General features: G+C 38.5%; 1 protein-coding gene across 5 annotated transcripts in view; it reads right to left on the bottom strand.

Moving 5' to 3' along the window:
• DLGAP1 (DLG associated protein 1) overlaps positions 1–21119 on the bottom strand; it is a 324532-nt gene that overhangs the window by 37327 nt on the left and 266086 nt on the right. For all 5 annotated transcript variants that reach the window (XM_077778153.1, XM_077778154.1, XM_077778156.1 and 2 more), the window contains one exon: positions 13294–13385. In XM_077778153.1, the coding sequence (XP_077634279.1) occupies positions 13294–13385 (92 nt within the window). The remainder of the gene's footprint in view (positions 1–13293; positions 13386–21119) is intronic.

Genomic DNA, 21119 nt, shown 5'->3' with positions numbered 1-21119 from the left:
AGTTTTGAGGAACAGAGAGAGAGAGAGAGAGAGAATGAATCCTCAAGCAGGCTCCGGATTGTCAGCGGAGAGCCCAATGGGGGGGGAGGGAGGAGCTCAAACTCACAAACCGTGAAATCATGACCTGAGCTGAAATCAAGAGTCAGATGCTCAACTGACTGAGCCAGTCAGCCACCCTGGTTAATTTTATTTTATACGTATTTTACCATAATTTAAAAAAATCAATACATGCAATTCATCATATTAATAGTTTAAATGCAAAACCTTGTGATATCTCATTAGATAAAAAAAAAAGAAGCATTTGACAAAATCCAATATCCATTTCTAATCACAATTCTCAACAAACTAGAAATAGACAGGAACTTTCTCAATTCAGTAAAAGGCATTTACCAAAAACCTAAAGCTCACATAATCTTTAATGGTAAAAGATTAAATGTTTTTACGGAAGATCAGGAAGAAGGCAAGGATGTCCGTACTCATGTCTTCTATTCAAAATTGTACTGGAACTTTTAGCCAGTGTAATAAAACAAGAAAAAGAATGCATCCAGATGAAAAGAAGAAACATACCTGTCTTTTTTGTAGATGACACAATAGTCTAGAAAATCATATAGACTACAAAATTCACTAAAACTAATAGGCAAGTTTAGCGACATTACAGGATAGATCAACACACAAAAATCAATGGTATTTCTATGACCTAACAATAGACAGTTGGTAAGTGAAGTAAGAATAAATACCATTTATAACACCAGGAAAAAAAAAGAAATATCTATGGACAAATCTGACAAAGTGTGCAAAATGTTTACAGTGTGAATTGCATAATATTGATAAAGAAAAGAAGAGAGATTGTTAAGATGTCAAATCTCCAGTGATGTATAGAGTCAATGCAGTCTCAGTCAAAATCCAGTAGGTTTAATAGAAATGAACAAACTCTTTCTAAAACTCATTATGGAAAGGCAAAGGACCAGGGTGCTTGGTGGCTTAGTTGGTTCAGTGTCCAGTTCTTGATTTCAGCTCAGGTTATGATCTCATGGTTTGTGACTTCAAGCCCGCATTGGGCTCTACACTGACAGCGAAGAACCTGTTTGAGAGTCTTTCTCTCTGTCACTCTCTGCCCCTCCCCAACTTGTGCTCATGCTCCCTCTCTCAAAATAAATAAATAAATTTTTACAAAAGGCAAATGGCCTAGAGTGGCAAAAAGGAAGAAAAAACTTTGAAAAAAGGAAGTTGGAGGCCATACACTAACTGCAAAACTTACTATAAAGCTACAGTAGTTAAAACAGTGTGGTATTGGCATGAAGATCAGCAATTAGATCAATGGAACAACACAGAGAATGCAAAAATAGATCCATACACATATATCAGTACATATTTTATAAGGATATCTTATTTAAATAAAATTCTAGCAAATGCAAAAAAGTGGGAGNCAGGGTGGACTGACTATAAAGGGGTAAGAGGAGACTTTTGAGGTGATGGATGTTTTCTCTATTTTGATGGTCGTGATAGTTCCATTATATATACATTTATGACAAATGTATGTATTTAGGATAAATATATGCAAAAAATTATCAAATTAAACACTTTATTTTTTATAAAATTTTTTAACNAGTTTATATATATATAGTTTATATATATAGTTTATATATATAGTTTATATATATATATAGTTTATTGTATGTTCATTTCAATAAAGCCATTCAAACAATGATAGGATTTAAAGAGGTCAGTTATTTGCACCCTCAAGTGCCTACCTGTGAGTGTAAAGTGGTGCTGATTTCTTCAGCAGCTATTTGCAAATGGGTATCAAGAACATTAAAAAATGTGTGAAATCTTAGACCCAGAAATGGAATAATCTGAAATAGCAAAAATACTTGTTGCATAAAGGTAATTATCACAAGACTATATATTAGTATTTTGATTAGTCACTTAACACATTTTTTTTTAATGTTTGTTTATTTTTAAGCGAGAGAGAGACAGAGCCTCAGCAGGGGAGGGGGAGAGAGAGAGGGAGACAGAATCCAAAGCAGGCTCCAAGCTCTGAGCTGTCAGCACAGAGCCCGACACAGGACTCGAACCCAGGAACCGTGAAATCATGACCTGAGTAGAAGTTGAATGCTTAACCGACTGAGCTACCCAGGCGCCCCTGATCCGTCACTTTTGATTTTTATCAAAGTTATACCTGCACACAGTTTTAAAATATCAAGTGGTTCTGCAAGGCTGGCGAGGAAAAAGAGGAATCCCTCCCTGGCCCAGTGATGCAATAGTTTTCTGTTCTGCAGGTAGCCACGTTTTAATACTACTTCTAAATAACAAATATTGCTATTTGTTAATAGTTTAGTCTTTGTCTTTAGGAAAGATGAACCTTTCGATTTTTCCCACTTCATCTTCATTCCCTCTTCCTCCTCATTGTCTCTCTGTCTCTGTCTCTATCCCTGTCTCTGTCTCTGTTTTTGTCTGTCTGTTGATCTCGCTCACACACACACACATACACACACACCCACACACACACATTTCTGGTCTGTTCCATTAGTTTTTCCATTCTCCTGATATAGTTGCATTGTAAATTTGATTAAATTTTCAGAACTTGCTTTTTGTGACTATATTCTTATGACCAGGAAACAGCATTCACAGCTCATTGTGTGTTATGGGCTCGGTTGTGCGCTTCTCCCTCCACAAATTCCTGTGTGGCAGTCCTAGCCCCCAGGAGCCCAGAATGTGACTGGTTTGGGAGGCAGGGTCTTTTTAAAGAGGTAATTAAAATAAAATGAAGTCATATGAGTGGGCCCTAATCCAATATGCCTGACTGATATCTTTAAAAGAAGAGGAGATTAGGACACACACAGACACAGAGGGAAAAACATCTGAAGACACAGGGGGAAGACAACCACCTACAAGTCAAAAGCCGCAGAAGAAACCCTATCAGCCCTATCAACACCTTGATCTTGGACTTGTAGCTTCTGAAACTGTGAAGAAATAAATTTCTGCTGTTGAAGCCACTCCGTCTGTGGTGCTTGGCAATAGCAGCCCTAACAAATCACTACGGTGTATTATACTTTCTGCACATTTTTTCTTCTTAAAAATTTGCTTAATTTTTATGTACCTAGCATACTACTCAATCCTCAAAATACCTCAGATGTGTAGTTTCCTCCGCATGCACTGAAACAAACATCAGGTATTCTACAAGTCTTCTTGAATTAATCTTTCACAGAGCTTCTGAGCTGTTCCATCGCACTTGGTCACTAGACTTGCTGCATAACTGTTGTCTGGAATTTTCTCTTCTCCATCATCCTGAGGCCTCCCTTTCCCCCTTTCTAGGGCTGAATTACTTGTTTCTTGGATTACTTCTTTGCTTTTCCCCTTTTGTACTTTTCTGGAAGTCTCTTCAATTTATCTCCCAACTCTTCTGTGGGGTTTTCCAGTTGTGCTATTAAAATTTTAATTTCTAAGAGCACTTTTCTTGCTCTTCCCTCCTCCCCTCCTCCTTCCCGACCCCCTCCTCCCCCTCACACACCCCCTCCCCCCCCCTCGCAGCCCAGGAGGGTAAGATGCTCTGTCAGAGACCATGCCAATATTCACTTCCATCATGGAGCATTCCTTGCCCATCCTTCCCTTCTTTTGTCTCGGAAATAACTTTTAAATTTCCTGAATGTTCCTTAAAACTTTTGGTTCTTTAGTTACGACTCTTCTCTGGTCTCTGAGTTTGCTGATTGTTAGCTGTCTGCTCATGCTTGAGAGGTACAGTAAAAGCCTCCTGAGAAGTCTGTGCTTTAGGGAGGAGGGGTGTATCCACTGGGACCCTCAGTGTAGGGTGCAGGATCTCACTGGGCTCTCACCTTGCAAAATCCCTGACGTCAATTTGTCTTTGGGTCCTTGGACTTGGACTGATCTGTTCCCCCACCACAGATTATGCCATAGTTCTGCCTTGAGGGAATCAGACTGGCCTCCAGGGCTCTGGGCGCAGTGTGAGCAAAGGAGGTTTACCGCAGGGTGCCTCAGCATTCTGTTTGTAAATTTTCACTCATCTTCCTATTTTCAGGATAGTAACAGTACTCCCCAGCTGTGCTGCTGTCTTCCAGACTGCAGATCCTTTATTTTAGCCTCTGAAGAAGAGAAACCCCCAGTCTTTTGCCAGAGTGGGGAAACACTGTCACCCTGGCCTGGCAGGTACAAAGAGTTTTTAGCTCCTTCGTCACTACTTTTCCAAGCACCAGTGCTATTAGGCCCTGTGCCTTTTGTGGGTTCTGAAATTTAAGTTGAATTGTATCTTAGGTGTCTGTATCACTGGCTTTAGCTTCCGCTCTCCCTGGTCAGCTAAGCCAGTTATCACCTGTCTGCCCCTCAACTTCCAAAATATCACTGTTGTTCTTTTCCACTCCCTTGTTCTCTTCATCCTTGGCAGTTTATGCCCAAGCAAGCAAAACATCCTTTTACTGCCATTTAGTTTCAGAAGGCCTCATAGATGATGTGTATATTTTTTCCACCATCTTTAACCAGAAGTCAATCTAGAAATAATGTAGATATTCACTAGTGGGAGAAAGGGGAAACAAATTATGATGTATACCTATTCTTGAGTACCGTGTAGCCAAAAGAAATATTTATTGTGAATTGTTAATAATGAGAAAGCTTTTGTTATAACATTATTTTATTTTAAGTTTATTATTATGTTTTTAGTAATCTGTACACCCAATGTAGGGCTTGAACTCATGACTCTGAGACCAAGAGTCACATAATCTTTTGACTGAGCCAGTCAGGTCCTGTTAGTTGATTTTAAAATAGCACTTAATTTTATTTTTAAGTTTTTTTAATTTGAGTAATCTCTACACTTAACATGGGGCTCAAACTCATGACCCTGAGATCAAGAGTCATATGCTCTTCTGACTGAGCCAGCCAGGTGCCCCAAAATATTACTAAATTTTATGCATAGAATGATTTTAATAACTTTCAAAATGTTCATGGAAAAAGTATGGGCCAAAAATATACCCCTTTATTCATGGTTAATGAATAAAATTATGGGGAATTTCATTTCTGTAATTTATAAATTTTTGTAATGTATAAATAGTATCTTACTTATCACTAATTAGACTCAATAATACACAATTATGATAGAAAAGATAGATAATGCTTAAGACACACACACAGAGACACACAGTTTTTTCATTGTTCCAAGGCCTATCAGAGAGGTAAAAACTGTCAACATGCTGCTCTGTTTTTTCCTCCAAGTCAATTTACATTCTGCTTTTATAATGAAAATAAATATATTCTTTTTTGTGTGTGTCTGCCGTGAGAGTCTTAGGCAGAAAAAGAAAAAAAGTCTTGGATGAACAGCGGTTAATATACAATTGTTCCTTGGAAGGAAAGGGGAGATCCCTGGGAGCCTCTTAGCTTTTTCACCTTCGTAAATAGGAAGGATTGGTTTACTGGATGTGCTAATTATCAGTTTGAAAAACAAGAAGACCTCATGCAAATTCCTGGGGAGCAGTCAAAAGGATGGGAGAGAATGGGAACAGGATGCTAGGAGAAACTGGGATGCAGGGCTGCGGAGGGACGGAAGGTGTTGGCAAGATTTGCTGACTTTGCTTGGGATCAATCCTACCTATCAACAAATACTGTATGCGGTGTGGATCCCATCGGACGGTGCCACTGGGCGCCCTGCAAAATGGGAATTGGCGAGAGACAGCTAATGTTTGACGGAGATGAGGAATTGCTACATTGGCTTAAGGGAAGCAATCTTGTTTCAAAACCACATGCATCTGTTATCCCTGGTTCGGCGCTGCCATGGCATTTAAACCAGTGACCTTTAGACAGCATTCCTCAATGCATGGTCCCCACCATGAGGTAGCCCCGGAGAGTGGATGTGGCACATCTGCTACGGATGGTATTTTGAGGATGTCATGGCTGTCTGCAAATACACCAGCAAGATTTATAATACTCCATTGAGGTTCCTCTTTTTGGAGCAGATGGGTTACTTGGCACATTTTACTTTTTACTAACGCGTTATTAACTTACTCTTTTTGTTTTAATTTTCAGCAGTGAAAAACACCTGGATTGAAAAGTCTACCCCTTCATAGACAAATCAGGGGAACTTTGCTTTGTTAGTTTTGGTTCCTAAATTGTGATGGATTCAAAAGGTGATAATGAGTTTCTTGGCCTCTGACAAAGCCTTTTAATTTTCTTCTCTTTGTACAATCTCTTTCTTCTTCTGGCTCTATTTTCTTTCTCTCACTTTTTTGTTGTTTATCAGTCTGTCTGTTTGGGGAAGGAAGAGATGGATTGTACTGGCCGTTCAAGGGAAAACAACAACCTCATCCTTATCACTAGATAATTGAAAAAAATTCCCTTAGTTGTCATCAGGTAATCTCCAATGCCCAATTTTGCTTTTTAAGATCCTATCTACATGAATTACTACCGGCAAAATTGTAAAAAAGGAATCCTAATTAGAGACAGAATTTATAAGTAATCCCTGTTTGACAATGGATTTCTTTTGGAGAGGTTGAAAACAATCATTAACATCCATTTAAATGCTTATTTACCTTACAGTGGTTAACTATAAAGTGACCTTTGAGGAAGGGTATGTTTTGAAAAATTAAGCAGCAAAGTTGGGGCTGCCAGACCTTTCGGGGGATGAATTTTAAATAAGCCATCCAGTGTACTGAGAAACTGACCATCCTACAAACTTCAGTAACTCATTAAATATTCAATTTTTTCAAACATAAAAGTGGCTCATTTGAAATTTTGGGTTGCTATTAGGTGTGTTCAAGTCACAGTATTTAGCATTCCTGTAGATGGACAAGTGTTAGGGTGTTTATTTGATAAAACAGAATAGTTGGCTGCCGGAGAAATGTTTCAAGTAAAATTGTAAAATTGAGATGATTTTCTCTTAGTTTTAAAGAAAAGGTGATATAATTGTTTTCTTGAGACTTCAGTCTTCAGAGATTCTACCTGGGTACATAATAGAATAGGAAACTCTTAGACGGTACTTCCTATGTGTCAGGTATTTTTCTAAAAGTTTTATATGTATTAAACCATACACCCCAGGATAACTCTCTGAGGTTAACACTATTGTCTACCACTCTTCTGTTTTTAATTAATAAGATTTGGTTTTTAGAGCAGTTTTAGATTCACAGCAAAACGGAACAGAACATACAGTGATTTCTTATATACCCTCTGCCCTTTCCCCCACCCCCAGGCCGCCCCCTTTGTCAACGTCCCCTGCCAGAATGGTACATTTGTTATAGTGGTGAACCTATGTTGACACATCACTACCACCCCAATTCATAATTTAGTTAAGAGTTCATTCTTGATGTGGCACATTCTTTGGGTTTCGACAGATGTATAATGACATGTATCCACCATTGTAGTTTCATGGCCGAACAATCCTCTGTGCTCTGCCTATTCATGCCTCCCTCTCCCTTCCTTAATCATTGTTACTCTCTCAGTAGTTGTGCCCCTTCCAGAATGTCTTTGTAGTTGGAATCAGACAGTATGTAGCCTTTTCAAATTGGCTTCCTTTGCATAGTAATATGCACTTAGGTTTCCTCCATGCATTTTTGTGGTTAGATAGCATATTTCTTTTTCTTAAAAAAATTTTTTTTAAATGTTTTATTTATTTCTAGGAGAGAGAGAGAGAGACAGTGTGAGCAGGGGAGGGTCAGAGAGAGAGGGAGACACAGACTCTGAAACAGGCTCCAGGCTCTGAGCTGGCAGTCAGCACAGAGCCCGACGCGGGGCTCGAACCCATGAACCACGAGATCATGACCTAAGCGAAAGTCGGACGCTTAACCGACTAAGCCACCCAGGCGTCCCTCTTAAAATTTTTTTTAAACATTTATTTATTTTTGAGATACAGAAAGAGACAGAGTGCGAGTGGGGAAGGGCAGAGAGAGAGAGAAAGATAGAATCTGAAGCAGGCTCTAGGCTCCGAGCTCTAAATGCAGAGCCTGATGTTGGGCTCGAACTCAGGAACTGTAAGGTCATGACCTGAGTCGAAGTCAGATGCTTAACTGACCGAGCCACCAAGGGGCCCTAGATTATTTCTTCTTCAATGCCGAATAAAATTCCACTGTCTGGATGTATCACAGTCTATTTATTCATTTACTTACTAAAGGACGTCTTGGTTCCTTCCCAATTTTACAATTATGAATAAAGCTGCTATCAATATAGTGAGGGTTTTGTGCAAACATAAGTTTTTAACTCCTTTGCGTTAAATACCAAGGAGTGCCATTGCTGGATTGTATGGTAGGAGTATGTTTAGTTTTGTAAGAAACTGCCAAACTGTTTTCCTAAGTGGTTCTACCATTTTGCATTCCAACCAGCAATGAATGAGACTTAATGTTGCCTTACCAGCATTAGGTGTTGCTAGTGTTTTGGATTTTAGCCATTTTGATACATGAGTAGTGTTATTTCATTGTTGTTTTAATTTTCAATTCCCTGATGACATAGATGTTGAGCATTTTTTTTATATGCTTGCCACTTATGTATCTTCTTTGGGGAGGTTAAGGTCATCTGCCCATTAAAAAAGATTTTTTTTTTATATTTACTTATTTATTTTTGAGAGAGAGAGAGCATGAGCTGGGGAGAGGCAGAGAGAAAGGGAGAGAGAGAATCCCAAGCAGGCTCCGCACTGCCAGCACAGAGCCAGACACAGGCTGTCTCTGTCTCACTAACTGTGAGATCATGACTTGCGCTGAAATCAAGAGTTGGACACTTAGTTGACTGAGCCACCCTGCACCCTGGTCTTTTGCCCATTTAAAAAAATCAGGTTGTTTGTTTTATTATTGACTTTTAAGAGTTCTTTGTATATCTTGGATAACAGCACTTTACTAGATGTGTGTTTTGCAAATCTTTTCTCCCAGTTTGTGGCTTGTCTTCTCATTCTCTCAACAGTACGTGCCAAAGAGCAGAAGCTTCAAATTTTAATGAAGTCTACAGTTTATTAATTACTTTTTTCATGGATTATGTCTATATTTTGTACGTCAAACATATTACATACTGTATTCTTACAATAAAGTAAGCTAGAGGGGCACCTGAGTGGCTTAGCCAGTTAAAGGTATGTCTCTTGATTTTGGCTCAGGTAATGATCTCACAGTTTGTGAGTTTGAGCCCCACATAGTAATTCTCTCTCTCTCCCTCTCCCATGTTTTCTTTTCTCTCTCTCAAAATAAGTAAAATAAACTTAAAACAAACAAACAAACAAAAAAGGGTTGTGTGCTCCCAACTGAGCCAGACTGGCACTCCTGAAGAACTTTTTAACTTTCCTCACAAGGCAGCTCTACTGACAACAAATTTCTTCAACTTTTGTTTGACTTGAGAAAAGCTTTCACTTTTCTCTTTCACTTTTGAAGGATAATTTTACAGAGTACAGAATTCTAGGTTGATGGGGTTTTTTCCCTTCAAATATTTAATATTCCACTCCATTTTCTTCTGCATGGTTTCTTCTTTGAATATGATATCTCTAGGTGTAGTATATTGGGCATATATCCTACTCAGGCTTTTCTGAGACCTGGATCTGTGGTCTGACATTAATCTGGGGGAAACTCTCAGTTACTATTTCTTTAAATATTGTTTCTTTCCCTTTTTTCTTTCCGTTCTGGTATTCCTGTCATGCATTTGTTACCTCTTCCATAATTGTCCCACAGGTTTTGGAAATCCTAGTTTGTTTTGTTTCTGTGTGTGTTTCCAGTTTTCCTCTTTTTTGCTTTTCAGTTTTGGAAGTTTCTATTATTATACCCTCAAGCTCAGAGACTCTGCTCAGCTGCTCTAGTCTACTAAGGAGCTCATTAAAGGCAGTCTGCCTGTTACAGTGCTTTTAATCCCTAGCAAAGCTTTTTTATTCTTCCATAGATCTTCTATCTCTTCACTTACATTATCCATCTGTTCTTACATGCCATCTACATTTTCCATTAAACCACTTGGCATGTTTGTCATAATTTTTTAAAATTCCTGATCTGATAATCTCAATATATCTACTGTATCTGACGCTGGTTCTGATGGTTGGTCAGCCACTCCAAACTGTGCTTGTCATATTTTAGTTTGCCTCGTAATTATCGTTGAAAAGTAGGCAGGGTGTCCTGGGTAAAAGGAAATGTGGTGAATACCCCTTTAGTAATGTGATGGGAAGGGGTGGGGGAGGGGAAGCATTCTGATTGACTAGGGCTCAGTCTTTCAGTAAGCCTGCACCCCTGGGCTGTGAGCTTCAACAATCCTTTTCAGTGTCTCTCCACCTATGTAAGAGAGAGAATGGCTAGAAGAGTTGGGGATTTCCCTTCCTCCAGGTGGGTTAGACTCTGATAAGATTTCAGCAGGTTAGGCTCTGGTAAAATCATTTCTCCTGAGAGCAGATCTCATTAAGAATGGAATGCTCTGGCATACTTCAAAAATGGTTTCTGTTCTCTCTCTGCTAGAGGAAGCACCAGGGGTTTTTCTTTCATACTCACTGTGACGACTTGGTAGAGTTCCTGGAGGTAAGTCACAAAGCTGTGGAACACCCCATCTTCTGCCCCCCATTACTTGTCCCCCTGAAATATTTCACTCTCAGACTTGTCCTCACTGAGCCTCTGGCAATTTGTCCCTACATGTTAGGTGTTCCTACCCTGGCACTGCCATGGAGTTTTTAGCTTGTGGGTTTCTGCTCTGGTATTTTCTATATCTGTATGTCTATGTTTCCAAATCGAGGGGCAGTGGTTTGGTCTGTGACCTCGCTTCTCTGACTGATTTGTTGATTTTTCAGTTTGTTCAGCTTTTTACTTGTTAGGACAGAGCGACAACTTCTAAATTCCTTGCATGCTGGGCCAGAAACCACCTCTAAGGAAACCAAGGCACAAAGCTATTTATTAATTTGATCAAGGCCCCCAGGTGGTATGTGGAAGAGCCAGGATTTGAATCTAGGTGCTCGAGCTCAAGAGTCTGTGCTCTTAGGGGGCGCCTGGGGGCTCAGTCGGTTAAGTGTCTGACTTTGGCTCAGGTCATGATCTCATAGTTCATGGGTTCGAGCCCCACGTCGGGCTCTGTGCTGACAGCTAGCTCAGAGCCTGGAGCCTGTTTCAGTCTGTGTCTCCCTCTCTCTCTGACCAGCCCCTGCTCACTCTGTCTCTTTCTCTCTCTCTCAGAAATAAATAAGACATTAAAAAAATTAAAGAGTCTGTGCTCTTTTTTTTTTTAATATTTTTATTTATTTCTAGGAGAGAGGGAGACAGCGTGAACAGGGGAGGGTCAGAGAGAGAGGGAGTCACAGACTCTGAAACAGGCTCCAGGCTCTGAGCTAGCTGTCAGCACAGAGCCCGACGCGGGCCCGAACCCACGAACTGCGAGATCATGACCTAAGCGAAAGTTGGACGCTCAACCGACTAAGCCACCCAGGCACCCCAAAGAGTCTGTGCTCTTAATGACCACACCATTGAGGAAAACAAGCAAGTTGGGCAAGTGGGGAAAGGGTGAATATGTTTTCTTACCATGAAATTGATTGTTCATGTCTCCTAAGCTACATTTTCAAAAAATTTTCCAAAACACTTAAAGGAACAAGTGTCAGAGGGTTGACTTGAAGTAGATACAATTAGTGAATATTTAGAGTAGAAACAAACAAAAATCACTGCTAAATCTACCACCTTTCAGATTACATTTCAGTCTGCGTCTACCTTCATGGACATTACATGGATATTACGCATTCAACTTTTTCACTTAGTATTGTATCATGGGGATTTCCCCATGTTTTGGTATCTTTTTTACAAAGTACATTTAATAGCTGTACATTCTACCTTGGTGATGTACTAAAATTTACAAAAACATTCTCTTACTGTTTGACATTTGATGATTATGATTTTTCTTTTACAATGATAGATAATGTTCAGCAATTGTTTCCCTTCCTTTGAGTAATTTCATTCAAGATAGCTTCATGAATGTGTTTGTTCGGTCAACAGGTAGGGATATGTGTATAACTACTGCTGATTTTTGTCATTATTGGTTTCCAGAATAGTTGTACCAACTTTCTGGATGTCCAAAATGGTATAATTATATAAAATATATACATATATCGAAAACCTCATACATGCAAGTGCAGTATCAATACAGGAAGGCTCTAAAATTGCACCCCTCCCATAAACTGATGCACAACCTTTTTCCAGATACTCAGTTTATATTGCATGTAGCCTTGTGTGTAGGAGGCATTCCATAGATATTTATTGGATGGATAGATGGATAGGTGGATGGATGGAGGATATCCAACTGATTCCTTTTATTTTTTTTATTTTTATTTTTATTTATTTATTTATTTCTAGGAGAGAGCGAGAGAGAGCATGAGCAGGGGAGGGTCAGAGAGAGAGGGAGTCACAGACTGAAACAGGCTCCAGGCTCTGAGCTGGCAGTCAGCACAGAGCCCGACGCGGGGCTCGAACCCACGAACCGCGAGTACATGACCTAAGCGGAAAGTCGGACGCTTAACCGACTAAGCCACCCAGGCGCCCCCAACTGATTCCTTTTAATCAACACACAGAAAGTTAGTGGCAAAATTGAGATGATATTCTGATTTATAAAATACATCTCTTTCTCCTGCTATACCTGCAGTTTACTGCATTCACCAATATATTTTATATATTCACCAATATATTATATATGCAAAATGCCGTTCTAGAAGCTGGGGACCTACTATCAATAAAACATAGTTTCACCCACCGTGTACCTCACAGTTTGATTGAGAAACTTACATACCTCTCTGGATCAAATTCTCATTCATAAAATGAATGTAGTGACCTCAGAAGTCCCTTCTAGTTTCTGAGACTCTAAATTTCCCAATTCTAGATATTAAGACTCTAGAGTAAGATTATTTCAAAGATCAATCTAAAGGAACTGATGATTCAAGATAATGAAGTCTTCTCTAAATAGGATGTCTTCTCTATTTTCTCTTTCCTTCCTTCCTTTCCTCCTTCCTTCCTTCATCATGGATTGCATACTAAAAAGCAGATACGATTAAAAGCTAGGAATAAAAATAGGAATAAGAGAAATCCTCTTCTCTTAAAAAGTCCACAGTGTAAAATGGGAAGGTTTTTTGAAGAAGAATAGTTTGGCAACACAACACTACTACACGCAGTGTTCATGTGTATATGAATGTGATGTGCTTACTCTAATATTATAGCTAAAACTTATTGAATGGTCTCCAGCATTAAAGCATAGGAGGGAATCGGCTAAATGCTTCCAACAGTTAATGGAAAATAATCTTGGAGGTTTATCTTGTGGGGTGGGGGGGATACTGGTACCGTACTTGCCAACATCAAGACGAAAGAGGACAATTACAAATGGACTCACCATTTCTCTTCTTCTACTTGCACTCCTACGGACTGGAACTTACTGGGTGCTTTATTTTCCCCTGTTTTGTCAGGCTCTTCAGCATCATCCACCTGAAGAAATAATCAAATAAGTAGAGGTGCCCATTTTAGTCATCTTGCTTGAAAATCAAATGTCACATATTGTCAAACATCTGCAGTAATGCTGGAATGTTTTGTGATTTGTAGCCTTTTTATTCAACATTTGTGTGTTTGGTGAGGGCCATCACTATGCTGTTACCACGTGCTTTGGCTCTGCTGATCTTAGTAAAACGAAATTTTGTGTACTTCCAAGATAAATGTCTATGATGGCTCCTAAGATTTGTGAATAGTGCTTACCCATGAAAAGTACACTAGAAAGGAGCACTGCCTGGAAACATGTTCTTGGAAGTTTTGAATTCACAGACAACAAAATACAAAAGAAGGAAGAAATTTCATTTATTTTAGTTAGAACTGTTGATATTGAGAGATTTAGGTACCAACATTTTAAGATAAACCCTATAGTATCTTCATTGTTTCCCTCTTAAACTAAGAAATTGGCTTTGAATATCAAGCCATGATTCCTAAATAGCTATGTATAGACTACAGCTCACATAGAAAATGTGCCTTTATTTACTTATTTTAAATGTTTATTTATATTGAGAGGGAGAGAGAGCATGCTCAAGTAAGGGAGGGGAAGAGAAAGAGGGAGAGAGAGAATCCCAAGCAGGATCTGCTCTGTCAGCACAGAGCCAGATGCAGGGCTGTATCTCATGAACCCTGAGACCATTACCTTAGCTGAAATCAGGAGTTGGACACTTAACAAACTGAGCCACCCAGATGCCTTGAAAACATGTCTGTATTTAAATGAGAGGCTACGTGACAAACCTAAATTTGATATAAATTTTGACTATTCAGAGCAATTAGGTTTTTTCCTATATATTTAATAGATTATTTTTTCTAAATATAAAAGTAACAATGTAAGTTATATGAAATTAAAATATATAAATACGTAATGTAGAAAGGTAAAGACCCCCAAGAATCACTTTCAAGCCTCTGAAGCACATTTGTTCATCTATTAATATGTGTAATATATATGTAAATGATTATTAATACTAAATGTATTCAGATGAAGCTACACTATATATGTTTTTTTCTGCAATTTGCTTTATTCATTAATACTGCTTTCTTTTGGATATTATATCATGTCAGTAGATATAGCTCTATCTTAAGTCTTTTGTTTGCTACATAAATATTCCCTTTAATGACTACCTAAGCAACATGGGCAACATGGGTAATTTCTCTTTGTTGCTATTATCTAGTATTGCAATTAATATTGTGCATGTATCAGAACAATTAGAACAATTGTGCAAATGTTATTTGGGAAAAATCCTTAGAAATTGAAATGTTAAAAGGAAAGAGTGAGCATATGTTCAACAGTAAAAGCTATTGCCAAATTGCTTTTCAAAGCATTTATCTTCTTGCCATAATTGGTGTATGGGAATATCCATTTTTCTATACATCCCCCAATACTAAATAAGGCAAACTTTAAAATTTTTGCTAATATCACAGGTAAAAATATTTGTTGGCCTCTTGTACTTCTATCAGTAAATTGCTTATTTATATTTTTTCTAGTTTTTGTGTCATTATCCTATTGAGTTATTATTTATTTTCCTTAAATAATTCTTCTTAATATTTATTTATTTTTGAAAAAGAGACATACAGAGTATGAGCAGAAGGTTAGAGAGAGAGGGAGACAGAATCTGAAGTGGGCTCCAGACTCTGAACTGTCAGCACAGAGCCCGACACAGGGCTTGAACTCACCAACGTGAGATCATGATCTGAGCCAAAGTCCAATGCTTAATTGACTGAGCCACCCAGGTGCCCTATTATTTTTTATTTTCTTATTTGTAGAGTCTATATCTTATGACTCTTCATCACTCTTTCTTGCTTATATATACTTTAAACATTTTCTCCTAGTTTATCATTTGTCTTTTATTTATTTGTTTTTAATATTTTATTTTTAGGTAATGTCTATATTCAATATGAACTTGAACTCACAACCCTGAGATCAAGAGTCCCATGCTTTACTCCTTGAGCCAGCTAGGTACCCCTATTATTTGTCTTTTAAACTTTGCCCTTCATTGTACAGAATCTTAAAATTACTATGTAATGAGAGGTGACTGGGTGGCTTAGTTGGTTATGCATCCAACTTTGGTTCAAGTCATAATCTCATGGTTTGTGGGTTCACTACTGGGTAGTGAAATCTTTTATGGCTTGGAAAGCCCTTCTTTACCCCTGAGCATATTTTTTTATTTTTTAAATTTTTTAAAAATTTATTTATTTTTCAGAGAGGGAGAGAAGAGCGGGGCTGAGGGGCAGAGAGAGAAGGAGAGAGAATCCCAAGTACAATGCTGAGCCCAAATGCTGAACTGAGTTCATGAACTGTGAGATCATGACTTGAGCCAAAATCAAAAGTTGGATATTTAACTAACTGAGCCACCCAGTTTCCCCAGAGAGCACCCCCTTTTAGAGTTTATTTATTTATTTTGAGAGAGAGAAAGAGAGAGAATGTGCACATGCACTCCCATGTGGGAGGAGCAGAGAGGGTACCCTGAGCAGATTTTTTAAAGTTCTTTTGTATTTACTTTTATGCTTTCATTTTTCTTTTTCATATTTAATTCTTAAATCCAATTTTCTTGAAATGTCTGTGTGTAATAAATAAAGTAGAAATGAAACATTTCCCCTCTATATGGATCATCAATTGATCTGGCTCCTTTTAGTTACTAATTCATTTCTGATTAGAGATGCCAACTTTATTTTCTACCAAACTTCACCCAAACATTTCCATGTATATAGAAATGTTTTGGGTGAATTTTGTAATAAATCTTGATATTTTCTATGGCTTAACTCTTCCTGTAATTCTTTTTTAAATGTAGTTCTTTAAATTTCTAGGTTATTTTGGGGTATTAATTTCTAAATAAATTTAACATTAAATTGTCAAATCCCTTCTCTGAGCTTCTACCCAGTGATAAAAATCACATTGGAGTTTCTTTAAATTTTTGTATAACCATTATTGTTTGTTTTTTGGTAGGCTTCCCACCTGGCACAGAGCCCAACACAAGGCTTGAACTCATGACCTGAGATCAAGAGTTGGACACTTAACAAACTGAGACACCAGGTGCCCTCTTTTTGTATAACTTTTGAGAGAATTGCTGTCTTTACATTATGAGGTATTCCCATGTAGGAATATTGCATAGTTTTCCAATTATTAGATCTCTTATATATTGTATAAGGGAAGTTTTTAGATTGTTTTCAGGTAAGTGTTATATATTCTTTGTGAAGCTCAGTCCTGTTACAGTTTTTGGTACTAATGTGAGTAGGCTCATTTTGCTCCATTACATTTTCTGTTTATTAGTAATATATAGAAAATTACTGATTTGTCAGTATTTATATTGTATTCTTTTACTCTACTGAGTTCTACTGATTTTTCCAGTGATTTCCATTAGATTTTTTTTTTAATATTTTTTATTTATTTCTAGGAGAGAGAGAGAGACAGCGTGAGCAGGGGAGGGTCAGAGAGAGAGGGAGTCACAGACTGAAACAGGCTCCAGGCTCTGAGTTGGCAGTCAGCACAGAGCCCGACGCGGGGCTTGAACCCACGAACCGCGAGATCATGACCCAAGCGAAAGTCGGACTTAACCGACTACGCCACCCAGGCGCCCCCCCATTAGATTTTCTAAGGGGACATGAGTATTATCTGCAAATAAAAGAATTTTACTCTTTCTTTGGAATGTTTTCACCTCATTTCACATTCTTGCTTTGTGTATTGGCTAATAAGGGCAAATAGTGCTGAATAAATATGTGAAAACAGGAATCTATATCTAGTTTCTGAATCTAATTGGAATGTCTCTACCATTTCACCTTTATTTTAGTTTTTTAATGTTTTTACAATTTTTTTGCAATGTTTATTTTTGAGAGGGAGAGTGACAGAGCTTGAGCAAGGGAGTGGCAGAGAGAGAGGGAGACAGAATCTGAAGCAGGCTCCAGGCTCCATGCTGACAGCACAGAGCTGGATGGTGGGGCCTGAACCCATGAACCATGAGATCATGACCTGAGCTGAAGTTGGACGCTTAACCGACTGAGCCACCCAGGCACCCCTATTTTTTTAATTTTTCAAGTTTATTTATTTATTTTAAGAGATAGGGAGAGAGCAAGCGGGAGCGGGGTGCAGAGAGAGAGAGAGAATCCCACAACTCACAAAATCATGAGATCATGACCTGAGCTCAAATCAAGAGCCAGACTCAACTGACTGAGCGAGCCACCCAGACACCCCCAGAGTTATGTTTATTTGATAAAATATATTGAGAATATTGATTTTTTCTTATATTTTTAAATGATTTATTTTTAAAAAAATGCTTATTTTGAAGTAAGAGAGAGAAAGCATGGGGGGGGGGCAGAGAGAAAGGGAGAGAGACTAGGAATCCTAAGCAGGATCTGTGCTGACAGCACAACTGGGGCTCAAAATCACAAACTGTGAAATCATGACCTGAGCTGAAATCAAGAGTCAGACACTTAACTTACTGAGACATCCAGGTGCCCCTATTATTAAATACTTTATTTATTAAAAAAAAAATTTTTAATGTTTTATTTATTTCTGAGAGAGAGACAGCATAAGCAGGGGCTGGTCAGAGAGAGAGGGAGACACAGAATCTGAAACAGGCTCCAGGCTCTGAGCTGGCAGTCAGCACAGAGCCCGACGCGGGGCTCGAACCCACGAACCATGAGATCATGACCTGAGCCGAAGTTGGATGCTTAACTGACTGAGCCACCCAGGCACCCCTTAAATACTTTAAATAAAACAAGAATTACTTGCTTCTTGAATGTTGGGAATTTTCTGTGAATTTATTCTACTGTGTACCATTTCAGGGAAGTATATTTTTTACTTTATTTGACGATATAGTCTATGGTTATTAGATTTCTTTTCCCAGGTTTTATTCTTCCTCTTACATTAGTATTACTAATTTACATGTATGTCTATTTTATTTTGACCTTAAAATTTACCACCCTAAAATGGACAGAAGAATTTTTTATGGTTTTTTAAAACGGTTTCTTTTCTTTAAAAAAATTTTTTAATGTTTATTTTTGAAAGAGAGAGATAGAGTGCCAATAGGGGAGGGGCAGAAAGAGAGGGAGACACAGAATCCGAAGCAGGCTCAAGGCTCTGAGCTGTCAGCACAGAGTCCTACACAGGGCTTGAACCCATAAACCTTGAGATCATGACCTAAGCTGAAGTTGGACACTTAACCAACTGAACCACCCATGCACCCCTAAAACTTTTTCTAAAAAGGCTTTTTCAGGGTTCCTGGGTGGCTCAGTCAGTTGGGCATCTGAATTCAGCTCAGGTGATAATCTCAGGGCTCATGAGTTTGAGCCCTGCATCAGGCTCATGAGTTCGAGCCCCGCATCAGGCTCCATGCTTATAGCTCAGAATCAGATTCTGTCTCCCTCTCTCTCTGCCCCCTCCCCTGTTCACACTCTTTTTCTCCTTCAAAATAAATAAACAGTTAAATAAATAAATAAGTAAATAGGCTTTCTCATTTCTAATATTGTTGATTTTTATTATCCCTGTCAGTCAGACTTATTATTTTTTCCAAAGAACCAATTTTGTATCAATCTGACTTTAGCTATTATTGCTGTTGCTGTTCTGTCTTCCAATGCATTTATCTGTACTTTAATCATTAATAATTCCTTCTAATTTATTGTTCTTTTCTAGTTTTGAGATTTGAATGTTTTCTTTATATTGCAATATTTCTTGCTTAACTATGAAAGAACTTAGGGCTATGGATTCTTCTGAGATCACAGCTATGGCCACAGCCCATGGTGATGATTTATAGGATTCTCATCATTCATTTCACAACAGTATCGAATTTCCTCCTCCAACCAAATGTTATTTAGAACATTTTTTTAATACTTTCTTTTTTTTTTTTTTAAATGTTTATTTATTTCTAGGAGACAGAGAGAGAGACAGCGTGAGCAGGGGAGGGTCAGGGAGAGAGGGAGTCACAGACTGAAACAGGCTCCAGGCTCTGAGCTGGCAGTCAGCACAGAGCCTGACGCGGGGCTCGAACCCAGGAACCGTGAGATCATGACCTAAGCGAAAGTCGGAGGCTTAGCCAACTAAGCCACCCAGGCACCCCTTTTTTTTTTTTTTAATACTTTCAAATGGTTAGCTTTTTTTTTAAATCTACTTAGTGTTCATTTTAGTTTTAATACATTATAGTTGGGAATCATGACTATAATATCTCTTCTATTTGGAATCCTTAATATTATCTCTGGAATTTTTAACTTGAGCTATGTCTCCCTAAAAGTTTCTTCCTGCATATGCATTGATTCTGATTTCAAAGACATCAAAATAAAGTTTACAAAGTCTGAATATGCTGAGTATGGTTAAGGACAAAACTATGCATGAAACTTGTTAAGGAATGACAAGGTACACTTTCTTCACGGGGACTATTGTGATCAGCAGAGGGACCACAGCAGGATTTGAAGGGGCAGTGAGAGAGAAGGAGCTCAACTCCGATGCAACAAGAAAAAGTGGGATTTATAGCCAAGAAGCAGGGTCAGGGGCTGTCAGTGGGTGGAAAGTTACAGAGAGTGGGTGGAAACCTCAGGGATAAGAGAAGATCTCACAGGTTCCTTGATGAAGGCAGGCTGGGTTGATCAGACATCAGCTGGAGGGTGACAGAGGATGGAACATGATCAGATATCTGGGGGATAAACTAAGCAGGATTCTCACTAAAATGGGGCGATGCAAAGATGGACACACAAGTATGAAAGTCAAGGAGAATTCAGAGCAGCCTGACTACAGTCTGGTCAAGGAGAGACTCATTATCAATACTATCCGCACAGCTTTTCCTTCATTGTTGTGAATCCAGTGATTATGAATCAAAAACGATGTGACCTCCTTATTTCTCAAGGACCTCTTTTAATTAACAGTAACACCTCACTTGGTTTCTATCATTCTGAAATAGTTCACTCAGCCTGACAGTTGGACTCACCTCTTTACATGGGGCATAACACGTATCTCTATCTACTTGGACAGACATTACAGGAAATAAGTAAGTAAATCTTAGGAGCACAATCTCAAATAACCAAATTTTCTTTTATTTTTAATTCAGAGAATGAGAAAACCATCACTTGTTATGTAATGTGAAGATTAAGCTTAAGGCTCTTTTAGCTTGTTTTACAACATATGTTAAATGATCATGGAGGGAAGTCACAACCTAACATCTGGATGGGGAGGGGGTAAGTCTAAAGCTACAATGTGAAACTCATCTGTAGCTGAAGATTACTCTTGAGAGACTAAAAGATGCTGCTAATAGCTGCCTTTGGGGAAGGGAGTAGGAGTCAGAAGTAGAAAGAAGTACATGGGGCACCTGGGTGGCTCTGTAGGTTAGGTGTCTGACTTCAGCTCAGGTCATGATCTCATGGTTCATGTGTGGGGTTATTCCCCACATTGGGCTCTATGCTGACAGCTCAGAGCCTGGAGCCTGCTTCGGATTCTGTCTCCCTCTCTCTCCCTCCCCTGCTTGTGCTCTGTCTCTCTGTCTCTCAACAATAAATAAATGTTAAAATTTTTTTAAAAATATAAAATATTTAGATCTATATACTTTCATACTTAATGAATCCTTTACAACAACACCATATGCATATATTAGTTATTTTTTAATTTGAAGGAAAAAAAGTTACTCTTGACTTTTTAGAAGATATACAACTTTGTTCTAAATCTGAAGCTACCAGTTACCCCCTTCCCATCTGCCCAGCACT

Source organism: Crocuta crocuta, unplaced genomic scaffold (genome assembly GCF_008692635.1).
Source record: "Crocuta crocuta isolate KB4526 unplaced genomic scaffold, BGI_CrCroc_1.0 scaffold26, whole genome shotgun sequence".
Taxonomy (NCBI): domain Eukaryota; kingdom Metazoa; phylum Chordata; class Mammalia; order Carnivora; family Hyaenidae; genus Crocuta; species Crocuta crocuta.
The sequence above is the reverse complement of the archived record's forward strand: the minus strand, read 5'-3'. Positions and strand labels throughout refer to the sequence as shown.